At 51.5% G+C, this 18,145-nt stretch overlaps 2 protein-coding genes across 9 annotated transcripts in view; both read left to right on the top strand.

Annotated features, from left to right (window-relative positions):
- HSPG2 (heparan sulfate proteoglycan 2) overlaps nucleotides 1-931 on the top strand; it is a 37,044-nt gene extending 36,113 nt beyond the window's left edge. For all 5 annotated transcript variants that reach the window (XM_058854792.1, XM_058854796.1, XM_058854793.1 and 2 more), the window contains one exon: nucleotides 646-931. In XM_058854792.1, coding sequence (XP_058710775.1) covers nucleotides 646-809 — 164 coding nt within the window. In that variant the 3' untranslated portion in view covers nucleotides 810-931. The remainder of the gene's footprint in view (nucleotides 1-645) is intronic.
- An 820-nt stretch (nucleotides 932-1,751) lies between these two features.
- USP48 (ubiquitin specific peptidase 48) overlaps nucleotides 1,752-18,145 on the top strand; it is a 30,246-nt gene continuing 13,852 nt past the window's right edge. For 2 of the 4 annotated variants that reach the window (XM_058854874.1, XM_058854871.1), the window contains exons 1-12: nucleotides 1,754-2,029; nucleotides 2,858-2,978; nucleotides 3,065-3,206; nucleotides 4,249-4,376; nucleotides 5,883-6,007; nucleotides 6,549-6,657; nucleotides 7,850-7,983; nucleotides 8,162-8,244; nucleotides 8,691-8,870; nucleotides 12,580-12,705; nucleotides 14,830-14,979; nucleotides 17,283-17,483. In XM_058854874.1, the coding sequence (XP_058710857.1) occupies nucleotides 1,896-2,029; nucleotides 2,858-2,978; nucleotides 3,065-3,206; nucleotides 4,249-4,376; nucleotides 5,883-6,007; nucleotides 6,549-6,657; nucleotides 7,850-7,983; nucleotides 8,162-8,244; nucleotides 8,691-8,870; nucleotides 12,580-12,705; nucleotides 14,830-14,979; nucleotides 17,283-17,483 (1,633 nt within the window). In that variant the 5' untranslated portion in view covers nucleotides 1,754-1,895. Of the gene's footprint in view, nucleotides 2,030-2,857; nucleotides 2,979-3,064; nucleotides 3,207-4,248; nucleotides 4,377-5,882; nucleotides 6,008-6,548; nucleotides 6,658-7,849; nucleotides 7,984-8,161; nucleotides 8,245-8,690; nucleotides 8,871-12,579; nucleotides 12,706-14,829; nucleotides 14,980-17,282; nucleotides 17,484-18,145 lie in introns of all 4 variants that reach the window. The other 2 variants (XM_058854873.1, XM_058854875.1) reach the window with 2 other exon arrangements.

The raw sequence follows: 18,145 nt of genomic DNA, 5'->3' as shown, positions 1-18,145 counted from the left end.
GGGATGGATGGGGTGGATGTGGGATAGATGGGGTGGATGTGGGATGGATGGGGTGGATGTGGGGTGGATGGGGTGGATGTGGGATGGATGGGGTGGATGTGGGGTGGATGGGGTGGATGTGGGATGGATGGGGTGGATGTGGGGTGGATGGGGTGGATGTGGGGTGGATGGGGTGGATGTGGGATGGACACGGGGTGGATGTGGGATGGACACGGGGTGGATGTGGGATGGATGGGGTGGATGTGGGATGGATGAGGTGGATGTGGGATGGATGGGGTGGATGTGGGGTGGACACGGGGTGGATGTGGGGTGGATGGGGTGGATGTGGGGTGGATGGGGTGGATGTGGGATGGACACGGGGTGGATGTGGGATGGATGGGGTGGATGTGGGGTGGATGGGGTGGATGTGGGATGGATGGGGTGAGGCATGGGATGGCACAGGGGATGGACATGGGGTGGGACAGGGTGGAATAAGGGGTTGAATGCAAGGAGAGACGTGGATGGATGCGGGATGGGACACATGGTGGGACATGGGGTGGGGACACCTGATGGGACACAAGACTGACACGGGCAGGTGTCCCAGGCTAGGACACGGGTGGGGCCGGCGGTTGCCCCCCACCCAGTGCCCCCTGTGCTCCCCGGCAGGCGGTGCCCCTGACCCCCACGCCCTGACCAGTGGCAAGTTCAGCTCCGGGCTCTCGGGGTGCGTGCGGGGACTGGCGCTGGAGTCTGCCGGGATCCCCCGACACCCCATTGACCTCCGGCACGGGGCCGTGGGGGGCTCCCCTGTGCCCCCCTGCCCCTCCTAACCCCCACCCCGAAACACAGTTTGGGGGAAATTTAGCGAATTTTATTCTTTTCCAAAAAAAACCACCAGGAGGAAACGGTGCTTCGCTGCCCCGGGGTGACTCCGGGGGGGGGGCCGGGACCCCCAGAAATGTTTACACCCCCCTAGCAGCGGACCCCGAGGCGGTGTCGGGGTGGCCGGGCTGCCGGGCTGCCCCCGGGGCTGCGGCGGGGCGGGGGCGCGAGGGACAATCGGGGTGCTGGCGGGGACCCCCCCGCGGGGACAGCTATTAAACAGAGACAACCAGTGCTGCTGCCGTGTTTGGGGCTCGCCGGGGCAGAGTGGGGGTACAGGAGCGATGGGATGGGGACAAAAGGGTTCGGGGGTGGTGTCGGGATATGGGGGGGCTTTGGTATTGGGGTGCAAGGGGGTGTGGCATGAGCGAGGTGTTTCGGGGGTGCTGTGGGGGTGTAGCGGGGTGATTTGGGGGGCACGGTGTGGGGGTGCGGGAGGTGATGGGCCAGGGAGACGCGGTACGGGAGGGTTCCGGTATTGGGGTGCGGGGGTGCGGTGTAGGAGCGGGATAAGGTACCGGGGGTGGGGGTTCGGGGGCTCCGGGCTGCGGTGTGGGGGTGCATGGGAATGACACGGGGGGGCAGAGGGGTCTGGGGGGGCTCGGGGGGGGGAACAGGGCTGGGGGGGCTCGGGGGGGGCTCGGGGGGGGCGGTGGGACCCAGCCACAGGCCCCGCCCACACGGCCCCGACCCCGCCCCCGTCCCGCACAGGCCACACCCCCCGGGGCTCGTGCACCCCGCGAGGCAGCGCTAAGCCCCGCCCCCGACGGGCTCAAGCCCCGCCCCCTCGGGCGCGAGCGCGCACCTGGCGCGCACAAGCCCCGCCCCTGTGGCGGAAGTCGCGGCCCCGCGCGTCGCGGCCCGCTAACGTCACCGCCTCGCGCCGTCACCGCGTCGCGCTCGTGGCGTCACCGGCCCTGACGGCGGCGGGAGGGGCCGGGCGGGATCGGGACCGGGACCGGGCCGGGACCGGGACAAGGAGCGGGGCAAGGAGCGGGCCGGGCAGGGCTAGCTCCGGGGCGCCGGCGGGAGCGATGGCGCCACGGCTGCAGCTGGAGAAGGCGGCGTGGCGCTGGACCGAGACGGTGCCGCCTGAGGCGGTGGCGCAGGAGCACATCGAGGCGGCCTACCGCGTCCGGCTGGAGCCCTGCCAGCGCGGCGCCTGCCGGTACCGCGGGGTCGGGCCGCCACCCAGCACCCCCACAGCGCGCTCGGGATCCGGGGTCCCTCCGTGTTCCCTCCCGCCAGGAGAGCGTTCCCTTCCCTTCCCCTCGCCAGCTCCCGCGGGGCCGGTGGAGGCTCCCCCGTGCTCCTTTCCGGGGGACCCGCGTTCCCCGCGGCTGGGGCGGCTCTCAGCACAGCCTCCTGCTGTGGCTCCCCTCATACAGGGGCACTGCTGGGGAGCCTCTGTCTCTGTCTGCTCACACATAGGGGACCGATCCCCGCCCAGGCTGGGGGAACCCCTCTCATTCTCTGGCTCCTCGGATGTCCGGGAGCTCCCCTGGGGTGGTGGGGTCCCTCCTCCCAGCCTGGCTCACCAGCTACAGGGCACCTCTCTGGCATTGTGGGGGTCCCGTTGTTGCTGGGCTCTTCTGATACAGGGGAGCCCCTCTCCTTGTTAGTCCCTCCCCATTTATAGGATAACCCCGGGGCTGTGGGGACCCCTCTCTCTGCCTGGGTCTCCATTTATAGGGGATCCCTGTAGGGAACCCATCTCCTTGCCTGGATATATGGCACTCACCCTGGAGCTGGGGCAAGCTGTGTCCCTGCCTGGCTTCCCAGATAAAGGGAGCCTCCTCGGTCCCATACTCGCTCCTAGGGTCCCCTTTTTTACCTAAAACCCCTCTGGTTCTCCTCCTCCTTCATCACTCACCACCGCTGTTTTTGGTGGGGGGAGTGTTCCATGTCTGGTCCCGTTCAACATTGTGAACTTCCCCATATCCCCAGTGTCACCTCCCAAGGGACACGGGGGTGACAGCTGGGTCTGGCTTCCCAGGAGGAACTGCCGGGGGAACCCCAACTGCCTGGTGGGCATCGGGGAGCACGTGTGGCTGGGCGAGATCGACGAGAACAGCTTCCACAACATCGATGACCCCAACTGTGAGCGCCGTAAGAAGGTAACCCCAAACCCCCCCCAGGGCCCAGAGAGGACCCTGGGGGCGAGGGGAGGTGACCTTTCCTGGCCCTTTCTCTGCCCCCCCAGAACGCGTTCGTGGGCCTGACGAACCTCGGTGCCACGTGCTATGTCAACACCTTCCTGCAGATGTGGTTCCTGAACCTGGAGCTGCGGCAGGCGCTCTACCTGTGCCCCAGAGCCTGCGGGGATGGCATTCCGAAGGACACAGGTGTGTGGGAGAGAGGGATTTCCTCCTAAAACCGCACACTGGGATAAGGTTTATCAGAATTAATGGGTGACGCTGCAGCCCTGCGTGCTGTCGCTGCACTGTTAATTTGGAGACATCACCTGGATTTTGGGAATGAGCCAGCCTTAATCCAAGCGATGTCTTAGATCAGAGTGAGATCTGAGCTGGTTGAAAATGATGCTTTGGTTTGGTCTTGCTTCCCAGAGTAGTGTAGTGGTGGTGCTGGGGGTAGAGCATGAGGATCAGGGCTGGTCTGTGCTGTCACTTATCCCACAGCAGGGCTGAAATTTGGGCCCCAGGTTGGATTACAGCTCCCAGTTTTTTCTGCTCTTGGGTGCTTTCCCTGGGGAGGCTCTGGGTTGGTGCAGCCACGTCAGCTCTGCTGCTGTTTTATGGTGGTTGTAAATGATGTTTCACCTTCTGGGGTAAATAAGAGGCTGTTTCTCAGGGTAATTGGTGCACGGTGTGTACCCTTCACTCACAGCTTGTGCTGGGCACTGCAGGATTGAATAATGGAATCCCTAAGGTTGGAAATCTCCAAGGTTATCAGTCCAACCATTCCCCCAGCACTGCCGAGCCCATCATTAACCCAGGTGCCACATCCATACGGTTCTATAGCACTTCCAGGGATGGTGACTTCACCACTGCCCTGAGCAACCTCTTCAGTGTCTGACTACCCTTTCCATGGAGAAATTTCTCCTGATAACCTAGATCTCCCCTGATGCAACTCAAGGGCTTTTCCTCTCGTCCTGTCCCTTGTTCCCTGGGAGCAGAGCCTGGCTCCACCCTCTCCAACTGAAAGGTGCAGAATATAAATATTTACAGTTGGACTTGATGATCCTAAGGGTTTTTTCCAACCTGAATTAACCTCTCTTTGGCTTGTGCTGGGATTTGCCATCATCACCTACATGATTCACTTCAGTTTTCCTGACAACTCAAACTACATCAGTTTTAGTGGCTGATGAAGCACTTGGGGCGATCCCTTCTCACCCTCAGTTCCTGCTGTGCCTTGTGTTTTTCCCAGACTATGAGCCCCAGACCATCTGTGAGCACCTGCAGTACCTGTTTGCTCTGCTGCAGAACAGCAAGCGGCGCTACATCGACCCCTCGGGCTTTGTCAAGGCGCTGGGGCTGGACACGGGGCAGCAGCAGGTGTGTGGGAGGGGGTTCCTGACATGATTCTGGACATTTCCAGGAGCTGGGAATCACCCTTGGACAGTCACTGGGCAGCTCCCAGCTGGGTCTGGGTGCAAACATACAGGAGGAGGTGGGCCCCTTGCAGGGTGCAGGGGACAAACAGGAGGGGAGCAGGATGTCAGGGGCACAGAGGCATCAGGAAGAGCCCAGGGAGTGATGGGTCAGGCCAGGGAGATGAGGAGTCCAAGGAGTGATGTGATGGGGACACTGAGATCAGGAGGAGTGGGATGAGGACAGGGAGATAGGAGGAACCCAGGAAATGATGGGATGGGGCTAAGGAGCAATGTAATGAGGCCAAGGAGATCAGGAGGAGTCCAGGGAGTGAGGGAATGAGAACATGGAGTGATGGGATGGGGCCAGGGAGACAAGGAGGAGCCCTGGGAGTGATGGGATCAGGACATGGAACAATGGGATGATGATGCAGAGATAAGGAGGAGCCCAGGGGCAGTGGGATGGAGACAGGGAGATCAGGAGGAGCCCAGGGAGTGATAGGATCAGGACATGAAATAATGGGATGAGTACAAGATTGTATGGAGGAGCAATGGAATGAGGCTAGGAAGTGATGAGCACAGAAGATAAGGAGGGGCCAAAGGCGTGGTGGGATGAAGACCAGGAGCAATGGGATGGGGCAGGTGGGAGCCAGAGCTGCAGTGAGAGTCCTTCTGCAGGTGTTCCTTGGGCTGCTCCTCCCGGGGGTGGGGACTGGACGGTGAAAGGGCCCTCCCTAGGGTGAGGAGGATCAGCAGGAGCCAGCGGGATCCCAGGGCAGTGTGTGGGAGGTGAGTGCTGCAGGGCCCTGTGGGGCTGCAGCTGGAGAGAGTTTGAGAGGGGCGTGGCTGGAAATCCTCCTGGAGAGGTAATGGCAGGTTTTGGAGGAAGAGCCAGAGCGCTGGCGGATGTTTCCTTGGGAGGGTCAGGAGGGGAAGGAAGCTGACCAGGGACACCAAAGGGCAGCTGAGAGAGGCCAAAACCTGTTTGTTTTTGGAAGAAGAGAACCAGGGTGGGAGAGACAGGCCGAGCTGGGTGTGGGGACACTTTGGAGCATTGCTAGGATCACCCATAGGGCAGCTTCTCATTTTTGGGGTATTTTTATTTCTCTTCTCACCTCTGATCTGAGCAGGGACAGCTGCAAAAATGAGGATCAAGGGGCTTGAAAGCTCCACAGGAGGGTTTTTATCCTTTCCAGTATCCTGGGAGGAGCGGGGCAGAAGTCAAAGCCCCTGGCAGGGCTGGCAGGGAGCCAGGGCAGCTCCTGCTGTGCTCCCACACTGAGGGCCTCACGCTCCTTTTAGCCAAGTTCCTCTGTTTTCCTTAGTTCTCCTGCCTGGTCTTTATTTTCCATGCCATGCACGGAGCCTTGGCGCAGCCTGTGGGAGGGCTTGGGGTAATTAGCAGTGAATTAGTGACAGGGTTGGGATTGTGCTGTGGTAGATTGTTAATGAACTTGGTTTTCTCTTTCAGGATGCCCAGGAGTTCTCCAAGCTGTTCATGTCCCTGCTGGAAGACACATTGTCCAAACAGAAAAACCCAGCTGTCCGGAACATTGTGCAAAAGCAGTTCTGTGGAGAGTATGCGTATGTCACGGTGTAAGTAATCATTTTGGGAAGACCCTTTCTGTAAATACTTAAATTTTTAGAAGGATCTGGGAGGGGAAGGTCTTCCCAACAACCAGAGCAGGCAGTTAAGTTGCAGCAGAAACACTTTCTCAGAAATATTTGCCTTTTCCTTTCTTGTTCCTGTGTGTGTGGTATTGCTGTGACAGTTCTCCAGCTGCTTTTACTCCTTTAATGAGAATTTTCCAACAAAACCTGCAAGTGAGTTAATGGAGTGGTAAGTCCTGCAGCCAGAAAACAGCATCCTGGGTGTTGTATTTTCATTCCTGTGTTCTTAGAGCTGTGAATTTCACCTTAAAAATAATACAAAATGGTGCATGCGGGTTGTGACAGGTCCTGGTAGGTTCTTTTAAGCTGTTTAAACTTTCTGCTGGAGCTTTTATGGTGTGGAGGTGTGAATCTCCTTTAGCCCTGACTTCACTTTTTTATTCAAGGAATATTTTACTAAAGGCTTGGGAGCCCCAGCACGTGAGCCCTATCCTCAGATATTTTTTTGTCTTCTTTCCCATCCCAGCTGCAACCAGTGTGGCAGAGAATCTAAACTGGTGTCTAAATTTTACGAGCTGGAGTTAAACATCCAAGGACACAAGCAGTTGACAGACTGTATAACAGAATTCCTCAAGGTATGAGCTCATTGGGGTTGGAAGCCTGCTATTTTTAGCAAGGAATTTCAATTCCTTCCTCCAATTCACAGCCTCCAAGGTCGGTGTCGGAGTGAAGCCACTGACTTGGCCCAGGGAGATGCATCCAAGTGAAAATGGTTTTTTTCTGCAGACTCAAAAAATGAGGATTGAGGCGTGGAGCAAGGAATGGCTCTGTGATATCACATGCTCCTGTTACTGCTTTAAAAAGCACTTGAAAATTGCATTTTTAGTTAAAATACTTTGCCAAGAAAGCTGGCGAAAAGTCTCTGCCTGCTTTGTAATGGATAGCACTGGGAGAATGTCTGCTTTCTGTGTTTTCTGTGTCAGTGCTCATCTGCATAGCAACAGGAGACATTCCCTGCTGAAAAATGTGCTCTCAGAAGTACCAGGGAGCACCAGGAATAGCTGCAGGAACAGCTGCAAGTGCTCTCAATTCAGCTTGAAAATTTGCTTGTATCTGAAGTTCAGTTCTGGCACACTAAGGTGTGGATTCCACTCAGACTATTTAGGACAGAACTAACCTGAGCCCCCTCCCTGTGTTCCTTGCTTGCTGGTGCACTCAGCAAACCATTTGCTCTGCCTGGAAGGTCTGCTATGAAAAAAAACTGGTTTGGGTGCACAGATTAAATTCCTGAATTGGTGAACTTGACATTTGTCTGCTCCTCCTTCACACAGAACAGCCCTGTGACGTGTTTTAGGGGGGTTGGAATTTTCCTCTGGCCTAATCCTGGTCTTGGATCTGCTTAGGCTGTGAGTGACTCCTGCAGGGTGATTTTGGGTGGCTGAGCCCAGGGTTGTAGTTTCCAGGCTAAAATGTGACTTTACATTAACTGGGTCCATGTGAACTCCTGAAAGGGGTGATTTAATTATTTTCCTTGGTATAAACCAACTCAGTCAAGCGAGGAGCAAGAGTAAGAGACCTGAGAACTTGGAACAGGGCTTGATTCAGTCTAAAATTTGCCTTAAAGTGAGAGCAGCCTGCTCTGGCCATGCTGTAAAGTGCAGTCGTTAGTGTGTCTTTAACTGAGAAAAATTTGGGAAGCAGCTGAGAAGAGACTTAAATAGTTAAAATAACTTTGCTACTTCTCATTCTCCAGCTGTTGAGTAGCTCAGTTGACTTTTCAGTGCTGACATGTTCTTGAGACCTTTCCCTCTGCCTCTCCACATTCAGGAGGAAAAATTAGAAGGGGACAATCGTTATTTTTGTGAGACTTGTCAGAGCAAGCAGAACGCCACAAGGAAGATCCGGCTGCTCAGCCTGCCCTGCACCCTCAACCTGCAGCTCATGCGCTTTGTGTTCGACAGGTGCGTGGGAACACCCTGCAAGCCATCAGGGAAATCACCTACCCTGCTCTTCTGCTTTCATTTGAGGGGTGACAGGGTGGCTGAGCCTCCTGGGGATGCTCAGGGGGGTTCAAGGGAGGTGTTTTGGGGTGTGAGCTGTTGTTGCTCCGCCCTGAGCCAAAGGTTTGCCTCTGCACAGACAAACTGGCCACAAGAAGAAGCTGAACACCTACATTGGCTTCTCAGAGCTGCTGGACATGGAGCCTTTCATGGAGCAAAAAAGTGAGTTTGGAGCAGTTTTTTGTTATCTTTGCCTGCTGCCTCTTGGCAGACCTCTTCTGTAATTCTCTTTAGGAGGAAATCCCTCCCTGTGAGGATGGTGAGACCTTGGGGCAGGGTGCCCAGAGAAGCTGTGGCTGCCCCTGGATCCCTGGAAGTGTCCAAGGCCAGGCTGGGTGGGGCTTGGAGCAACCTGGGATAGTGGAAAATGCCCCTGCCCATGGCAGAGAGGTGGAACAAGATGTGCTTTAAAATCCCTTCCAACCCAAACCATTCTGGCATTCTGTGATTCCTCCGAATTCTCTTTGTGATTGAAAATTCTCTTAGCAATGTCCTGAAGAGCTGTAAGTTCAAGTGCAGGCTTTGATGCCCGGTGAAAACACTGATTTCTAGGACAGGAAGGATGGGTGCTGTTGTCTGCAGAGCTGTAAGTGTTGCTTGCCTGGCAGGTGGTGTGTACGTGTACGAGCTGAGCGCTGTGCTCATCCACCGCGGGGTGAGCGCCTACTCCGGGCACTACATCGCCCACGTCAAGGACCCACAGACGGGAGAGTGGTACAAGTTCAACGACGAGGACATCGAGAAGATGGAGGGGAAGAAACTGCAGTTGGGAATTGAGGAAGATCTAGGTAAAACCTTTCAGTTGTGAGTGCCCTTTTAAAATAACTCTTTCTGCCAAAACCATGGGCGTCCCCAGATGCAGCCTCCTGCTCCTCCCCAGAATGCTCCTGCATGGGCTCTCAGGGCTTGGTGGAATGTGGGAAACAGCAATCCTGGTGATTGCAGCCAGATTTGCTTCCTTTCAGGCCCGTGTGAGTGTTTACACCTCGTGATCAGCTGTTCTAGTGTTTCTCTGGCTGCCACATGGCAGATAAGAGCTGAGAACAGCGGGCAGCAGGGTCCTATCAGGGAGCAACAGGCGGGTGCCACTTCCTTGGAACAGATAAGGAGAATGCTTTCAGTTTCCTTAACACATTATGGTTCTATTTCCACTGAGGTGTTTTATTTGGAGGCAGTAAAAAGGATTTTGATCCAATTAACAACTTGGAAGCTAAAACTGCCTTTTTACTCTGAGCTTTTTCCTTGGTGCTTTCCTGTTTTAATGGCTTGTCCTGTGCTGCCCAAATAACTGTGTTCCTGGCCTGGATTTCTTGACGTTTTCTTGGAAAGCTTGGGCTGAGGCTGGACCTGTGGATTTCTCACTCTGCAGTCAATAAAGGAGCAGCTCATTTGGAGCTGAAATGGTTTTGTAGTGGCTCGGTGTTCTGTACTGCAGGTGCTCACAGCAGGGAAATTATTAACATTCACTTGCAGTGCAAGCAGTCCATTCCCAGGAATTTTTACCCACCAGGATGTTTTGCTGTGGTTGGAATCTGTGGAATGTTGTTTTTCTTTAAGGCATCTTTAGAGAAAAAAGCCCTGCAGATTTAAATGCTCCCTTGTGTAATGGGCATCAGCCTTCTCCCATTTCCTTGTTGTCACCTGCACGATGCTGCTTGAGGTGCTGGAAGGTGCCCAGAGATGGGCAGTGGAGCTGGGGAAAGGTCTGGAGCACAGGGAGGAGAGTCTGGAGAGCTTCTGAGGAGCAGCTGAAGGAGGTGGGGGAGCCCAGCCTGGAGCAAAGGAGGCTCAGGGGGAATTTCTGGCTCTGCACAAGTCCCTATCAGGAGGGGACAGCCGGGGGGATTTGGGATCTGCTCCCAGGGAACAGGGACAGGAGGAGAGGGAACGGCCTCAGGCTGGGCCAGGGGAGGCTCAGGGTGGATTTTGGGAAAATCCTTCATGGAAGGTGTAGTCAGGCCTTGGAAGAGGCTGCACAGGTGTAGTGGGTTTAGAGCTGGTTAAAATTGCTCATGTACTTACTGGAATTATTTACTTATTTTTTGCTGTGAGATATGAATTAGGAGGAGGGTAAAACAGGCTTGAAATTTAAAAGGTATGAAAAAAACCCCTTTATTAATAGAACTAGAAGAATAAGAATAAAAACTTTTAGAATACTTTTCTTCCCCCTGCCTGACTTTTTTTTTTTTAAACTGATAATGTGGAGGCAAAACTTGGGATTTTAAATTAGTTACTGTTTTTATAATAGCTTTTCATTAGTTTTTGTAGGGCGAGGAGGATTTTTTTGTTAGATTTTGGAGACATTTCTATAAGAAACAGTTTTTTGGTTTTTTTATTTCTATGAATAGCAGCTTTCTGGGAAAAAAATTTGTAATTGTGGAGTTCTTCTTATTCTTATAGCTTTTACATAGCTGAATTTGTGGGTTATGTTAATTTATGGGGTATTGTTTTAAGGATGAGCTGTTTAAAAATAAAGGTTTTTTAAATTTATTTTTGGTATTATTTTTATTTTTGAGAGCAGAGGTCTTCTCTCCCTGGGGGCAAAGGTTTGTTGTTTTTTGTTTGGGTGTTTTGTTTTTGTGGGTTTTTTTTAAAGTTTTTTATGAGATTATAGTTTTTTTTAACATTTGCTTTGTTTAATTATGGTTACTTCTTCTCACATTTACAGTTTGAACATTTTATTCTTTTATACTTTCTTATGAATTAAAGGGGTTATTTTAGTGTATTGTAGTCTATTTTTATAGCTTTACTAAAAGAATTTTTAGCTTTAATACTAGGGTTGTTTTTTTTTAATCTGGAATTTGACTTCTTTTTAATTGACTTTGGTGTGTTTATGTTGGTTTTTACGTGTTTTTATTTATTTTTCTTAGAGGATTCAGTTTGCAGGTCTTATCTGTGTAGTGAAGGGTTAACATCTCTCCCAGGCTGGCCCCACTGGGGAGCTCAGCTGCTCTTTAGGGCTGGAAGCAAGAGAGAGATTTCTCGGGCTTGCCTGTTTTTAAAATGCAGAATTCACAGAGGTGGATCCAGGACACTTTTAATTGCTTTAATAGGTTGTTAATTTTTAGAGCTAGCTAGCTATTGGGTTTTTCCAGGCATAGAGGAAGCTCTTAGGAGCTTTTCCTCATAAAAAAATATTTCTGTGGATGGTTTCTTCTGGCTTTACTAAATATCAATTAATGGAAAAGCAGCACAGCAGGGCAGTGTAGAGTCACCATCCCTGGGGTGTGAAGAGGTGTGTGAAGGTGGCACCTGGGGCTGGCAGTGCTGGGTTAATGGTTGAACTCCACAATCTTGGAGGGTTTTTGCAGCCTGTGCCAGCAGCTCTGTCCCGTTCCCCTGGCTCCTCTTGCTGCCGGCCCAGGCTGGAGCTGGCCGGACATCTAGTGGTGCACGGGGAAACTGAGCCCTGGGAGGCACCAGGAGCAGCTCAGGCTTTGTTCTTACCCTCCCTGCTCACCCAGTGCAGCAAAATGAGATGTAAGTAAACTGCTGTGACCTCAATTTTATAGAGTTTTATGCTTAGCTGCGAGTAAATGTTCTTATTTCTTGTATTTCCATTCAAGGCTGTTTGGAGAATAGAAGTGAAGTGTGTTTAGGAGCTTATTTAAGCTGGGAGCTCAATATTTGTATCAAGTTTTGATGTAATTTGCCTGTTCCAGGCGAAACTGAGGCCTTTCTTTGTTATAAACACATGTAACAGCAAGAGAAGGTCAGTAACATAAACTGAAGGTCTGTGGCAGGGAGAGTCTTGGCCATGCAGATGGGAACAATTTAGAAAATTCTTGGATAAAATGCAAATAAATATAGTCTGGGAAGTCCCCTAGATGGTGTGGGGGGAGAGGCACATGAATTTTTTCAGAATTTGGGAAAAAGAAACTTAGTAATTCAATGGTCCATTTAGAGTTTGACTAATGGAACATTGTTCCTTTAATTTTTTCCTTTGTTTAAAATGGTTTGATTTTTGAAGCTGCAGCTGTAGATAAGTGTTTTCCTTGCCTGAGAATCCATCTGGAAACAGCAGCTCTTGCAACACAACTTTACATCCCCCAGCAGCTGCTCAAAAACAACCCTTTCCATGGCTCTTGGCTTCCTAAAAGCTTTGCTGTGTTTTTTACATATCCACAATCACCTGTAAATACTATTTTCTTCCCTGAGGATTTGACTCTTTTCTTTGGAGTTAGGTCAGCAGAACAAGAGGCAAAAGGGAGAAGGGATGTTTTTCCAAGAGTGGCTTTTGGCTCAGAGAAGTTCCACTGGGGAGAGAAGAAAGGCTCTTGAGAAGGGAGGTTCAGAACAGGCTCCTAAATTTAGTCCCTTTGATTTACCCAGAGAGGCTGGAGAGATTTGGGGCTTTCTTTGGGATACAATTTTGAGCCATGCCAAGCCCAGTGCTTGGCAGGGAGGTGAAGCTGGCTGGGTGGCAAACTCATCCCGTTGATGGAGGAGCAGGGGGGAGCTCGTGTGTTGCTGAGGTTTTGCCTTTTGTTCCCACAGCGGAGCCCTCGAAATCCCAGAGCCGAAAGCCCAAGTGTGGGAAGGGCACTCACTGCTCCCGCAACGCCTACATGCTGGTGTACAGGCTGCAGGCCCGAGAGAAATCCCTCACAGTCGAGGTGCCAGGTGAGATCCCACTCCTCTGCAACCCTCCAGGTGGGCCAGGAGGTGGAATTTTGGGCTAGGAAGTGGCTGGAGCCCCTCTGCTCTGGTTCCAGGCTGGGAGAGCTGGAAAAGGCCCCAGGGAGATCTCAGAGCCCCTTCCAGAGCCTAAAGGGTCTCCAAGAGAGCTGGAGAGGGATTGGGACAAAAAATGGAGTGACAGGATAAGGGGGAATGGCTTCCCACTGCCAGAGGGCAGGGATAGATGGGATATTGGGAAGGAATTCCTGGCTGGGGAGGTGGAGGGGTGAGGTTGTGGCACAGGGTGCCCGGAGAAGCTGTGGCTGCCCCTGGATCCCTGGAAGTGTCCAAGGCCAGGCTGGATGGGGCTTGGAGCAAATGGGGATAGAGGAAGGTGTCCCTGTGTGAAACAAAGTGATCTTCAAGATCCCTCCAAGCCACTCCAGGATTCCATGATTGTTGACTGTTTGCCATGAGCCCCAAAGGTGTTGTGTGGCACCTTGGTGTCTTGACCAGTGAAACCCCTGCGTTTTCCCAGCACTTAAATAACATTAAAATGCTAATCCCTCCCATGTGCCCACTCAGGCATTGCCTTCTTTACCAAACTGGTCAAACTGGGAAGGGGTCAGGAGGAGATGATCCTGCTGGGATTCAGCACTGAGCCTGACTGGATTCTGAAGGTGCAGGAGAACAGCGTGGTTAAATGTCATCAGCAGTGCACGAGGAGATGAATAATCCTGACAGATGTCAGGTTCCCTCTGCGACTGCTTCAGCTTTGCCACATCAGGAATAAATGACATGAAAATAAAGAGGTTCCAAGCCCCGAATGGGAATTTGGGCCGAGTGCCTTCATGTTGTGCTTTAGAATTATGGGGGTGCCAGAACTCCCTGTGGGCTTTGTGTGTGGGTTTAATGTTTCCTGTTTGGCTGCTCCTTGATTAGAAATTCTAATTAGGCCCCTGGTGCTGAGGTGTGTTCCCCTGCACTCATTTTCTGTGGAGGAGCAGGGACAGCAGAGCTGGCAGGTCCCTTTGGATCTCTGCAGATCCAGGGTTAAATCATACACCTTCTTCCCCCCAGTAACACCCCAAACCTTTCCCAAGCACCCCCTGTTTAAAACATGCCCTTCAAGACATAAAACTTCAGGAATTAGCACTAATTCCTGCCTGGATCTGTATTTCCAGCCTGTTTCCTGAGCTTTCTTGCTCTCCCTTTCCTCCTACCCCTCTGCCCAAAACAATAACTCAACAAAAACCTCCCCACCCAGCTCCAAATTCCTGCACAGCCCCGCGGTTGCCTTTGTTTCCCGTGGATTCCTGCCAGGGAACAGGGAGTGAAGGGCAGCAGTTGAGCTCTCTGGTTGTGGGGAGGTTTCATGGAACTGTAAATTTGAGGCATTTTGCTTTGATGCTGTTAAAAAGCGGCTTTTCCGGGACAGTGGAGAGACGTAACTTGGCTCTGATCTCAAGGAGGTCAGGCTGGTTATTTTTTAATACTGGATATTCTCCCAAGGTGGATATTTTGGTCAAGAATTAACCTTTTTGCAGATATTTTAGCTCTTCAGAATAATTCTAAATAGGAAAAGGCCTCAGATAAGCAGAGCTTCCCCCCTGCTCCCTCCCACCAGCCCTGTGAGGGAAGTGGTTTATCTTCTTTTTTCCCTGCTGAGGTTTGGTTTGTTGGGAGTTTTTCCATCAGTGGCAGCAAAAATTCCCATTTCCCTCACCTTTCTGTTGATCTGCCCTGGCTGATCTCCCATATCCTGCGGGCTCTTTGCCCTTGGGTTTGCAGTGTGCTGGATCGCAGGTCGTGACAGGCTTCTGGTGTATCCAGAGGGTGAAAAGCTTTTGTTTCCTCCCCGGAATGATGAGGCAGGACAGAGGAGCTGCTTTTAACATTGCAACCAACCCCCAAGGAAATTATTTTCTTGGGTGCAAAACTGTGCATTAAATCATCTGCAGCCATCGGTATCAGAGAGAGCAACGTCCGTGTGCTTGGCTTGGGGAAAGACCTTGCCCAGCAAGGCTGCAGGAGGGAATTTTTCAGTTTGCTATCCCCAGATAACCCATGGTAATTAACATAGCTGACATTTTCCCTTCAATTCCTGTTTTTTTTTGTCTTTCCCAGCTTTCCTGCAGGAGCTGGTAGAGCGGGATAACTGCAAGTTTGAGGAGTGGTGTGACGAAATGGCCGAGATGCGCAAACAGAGCGTGGCCAGAGGCAAGATCAAACACGAGGAGGTGAAGGAGCTCTACCAAAGGTTACCCGCCGAAGCTGGTCTGTAAGACATTGTGGAGTATTGCTGTAGTAGAGCTGTTAAGCTTGGCAATGATTTGTGACTAACTCCCAACTCCTGTGGCCTTGCTGGAAGGCATTCCCGCAGCTGTCTGCAAGGAGAGAGCTTCATGCATGCTTACATTTGTTTTCCCTTGCTTCTTTTCCTGCCTTAACCTATTTTTCTCCTTTCTTTGCTCATTCTCATGGCCTCTGGCGTCGCTAATTCACTCCTGCTTCTTCCCCATTCGTCAGCCTCATGCTTTGTGACTCTTCTGCCTGGTGAGCAGCTCAGCTTATTAGGAGCATGGAAGCAGAATAACTGCCTGCTCCCAAATTGCCAGCTCGTGGCAGGTTTGGGAGCTGGTGAGCCCAGTTCATCAGCAGGTAACAGACTAAGAGAATGCCTGACCTCCAGCAGAAAACTACTGGATCCATCCCTGCCAGTGCTTCACTGCTCCATGTCTCAGTTTTGTAGGGAGACTGGGGTTAAGATTTTTCTCCTTTTCCTTGTGTCCTGTTGCCTCAGCACAAGGAGTTTTATTTCCCACCTTGTTTTTCTCTCCTCAAAAATTGATCCGTCCAGTCCAGGGAATTTGTCTTCAGTATGTGCTTCTCCTAAAAACTGCAGGATAATTATAACTGAAGACTTAAAAGTTGGTTTAATTGTATGGCCTGTAAGAGAATTCACTGTTCAGGTTTTATTATCGGATGCTCAGAGCCCACCATGAGATTGGAGTAGCCCAACAGCAAACTCCTGTTGCTGTAAACATCTGCCTCTGCAGTTTGGGAGTGCAGATGCTTAACTCTGGAGCAGGAAGGTGTCACAGCTCCTCATGAGGCTGAGCAGCACTCAGATGTCAGTGTGAGATCAGAGCTGTGCTGAGGGATGAACCTGCCCTGAGTCACCCGTGAAGAGGAGCAGCAGCACCGTTCCAGTTTGGTTTCCCTCAGCAGGAACAGAAGAGTTTGCTCTCGGCAGTTCTGATGTGACAGAGGAATAAATCTCAAAAAATGTGGTTTTTACAAGTGCAGGTGAAGCTCTTCTGCCCCAATTTAGAGATGACAGGACCTAAGACTTTGCCCTGAGGCAGCCTCTTCCTGCTGCTGGCACATCATGGGCACAGCACTTCCAGCACAGCTGGAGGCAGCATCATTCCAGCACCGCTCCAGGTCCTGTCTCTCTGGAGCTTGGGGATCTCTCTGCAGCTGTGCAGACACATTTTCTGCCAGCTTTGTGGAGCCTGCCCCAGAAAACCCTCCTTTCTGGGGGAGGCAATTTCATCCCAAACTAGCAAACCAGTTCTGACAGCAATGTAATTCTCTGGAGGTCACGGCTGCGGAGGGCATTGCGTAAGATGAAAACACCGTGGATTGAGGCTGGGGAGGAAAAGAGGCTTCACAGAGCTCCAGTGCAAGCTGGAGGCACAGTGTTTTTCTGTCTTCTGTATTTTCCTCTTGCTTCTCTGTTGCTCCTTCCTAGGAAACATGAAGGATTTGTGCTCAGTTATAAATGTTCCCAACAGATACATTTCCCCATGGTTTCAGAGCTGTCCTGGTGGCAGCACAGAATGGGTTTGAATTCTTCCTAATTTCCTCTTGATATCCCAGTCATCCCACAGAAGAGTTGTGTAGTGATACTGTGCCTCAGTGTTGAGATACAGGGGTTTCACCCCAACCTGCTCCTGAACCTCAGTTTTGTACTTCTCTTTCAGCAAACAAGGGCAAGCCTGCTGCTCTGCTTCAGCAAAAAATCTAAGCAAGTTTCCATTTGCACTGTAAATTTTAAAATTTTCTCACCTAAAATCATAAGAGACATTGAAAATTTGGGTGCTGAAAGAACAGGGGGAGCACTGACTTAATCTCTGCTGTTGTTGCTTTTAATTTTCAAATTGCGCCAGTGAACTCTTGCTGTTGTAGAAAAAGCCTGTAGTGTATGATCATGATGTAAATATTATATCAGTCCCTTGATGGATGATAGGAAATCCCTCCCCTTTCTTTGACTGCTCTCCAGTAATCCCCAAAAGGTTTGAAAGCACTCCCATTCCTCCTTGGAGCTGTTGCATATTGATTGCTGAATCCAAAATGATCTGCACATCTTTCATGTAGCTCCTGTCTTCCAAATCTGTGACACTGAGATCAGAATAGGCTGGGAGAAACTGGATCAGACCTTTGAAAACTTGTACCTCAGGGATTTAATTAACAGTGATTACCTGTTAATTTTTAAGAGTAATTATAAGATACCACCTGGTGTTGGAGCTAACATGGATGCTCTTTTTTTCTCTTTGCGGTTTCTCCCCTCCCAGGTTCCCCCTACGACTTCATCTCTCTGGAATGGCTGCAGAAGTGGCTGGATGAGTCCACTCCTCCCAAACCTATTGATAACACAGCCTGCCTGTGCTCCCACGGCAAACTCCATCCCGATAAAATATCCCTGATGAAGAGGATATCGGAATATGTGGCCGACTTCTTCTACCGGCGATATGGAGGAGGGCCCCGGCTCAACGGTAACATCCTCTCCAAGTCACCTCCTGGGATGTGGTTTGGAGCCTTGTTCTGGTCCCAGCCCTCTTTTGAGCCATCCTTTGTCATCCTAACTTCATTTCAGTGCATGGCTTTGGTGCTGCTTTATTTTCAAGAGATTTTTTTTAATATCATTTAATTCTGTTACCATTTCCCAAACTCATTTAGGGTGATTGCAGGGCCTGATTTGGCCCTGGGCTCTGCTGAGGGGAAGGGCTGTGCCTGGAGGAATTGCTGTGGAGGAATGGGGTACTTTGCTTAGGAAACATAATGCTTGGATGGTTTGAAGGCGATTCTAGAAAATAAAGCTTGCACATGCAACACTCCAAACTCTTGATAGTTATTTTCTGTGCCTGCAGCACCCACAGCGCCTGTGTGGGCTGGGTCTCATGGAGTATTCAGGCCAAAAATACCCCTTCCTGTCTGTCACCTCATCCAAGGAATCACTTACCTGTTAGCTTGCTCCTGTTGAAGCATCTGCCGCACATTCTGCTTTTCAGGGTCAGCCCAGCCCCTCCAGGCTTTGGACATCCCCTCATCAATCCCCAGCTTTCCTTCCTTTTAGGAAGTTTCTCAGTAACTCCCACTGAGACCAAATTAGCGCAGCTCCTGCTGGGAGCTCGTGGGGAAGGAGCTGCTGGTGAGG

This window comes from Poecile atricapillus, chromosome 22 (genome assembly GCF_030490865.1).
Source record: "Poecile atricapillus isolate bPoeAtr1 chromosome 22, bPoeAtr1.hap1, whole genome shotgun sequence".
In the NCBI taxonomy this organism is placed as follows: Eukaryota; Metazoa; Chordata; class Aves; order Passeriformes; family Paridae; genus Poecile; species Poecile atricapillus.
This window is presented reverse-complemented; position numbering and strand designations above follow the sequence as displayed.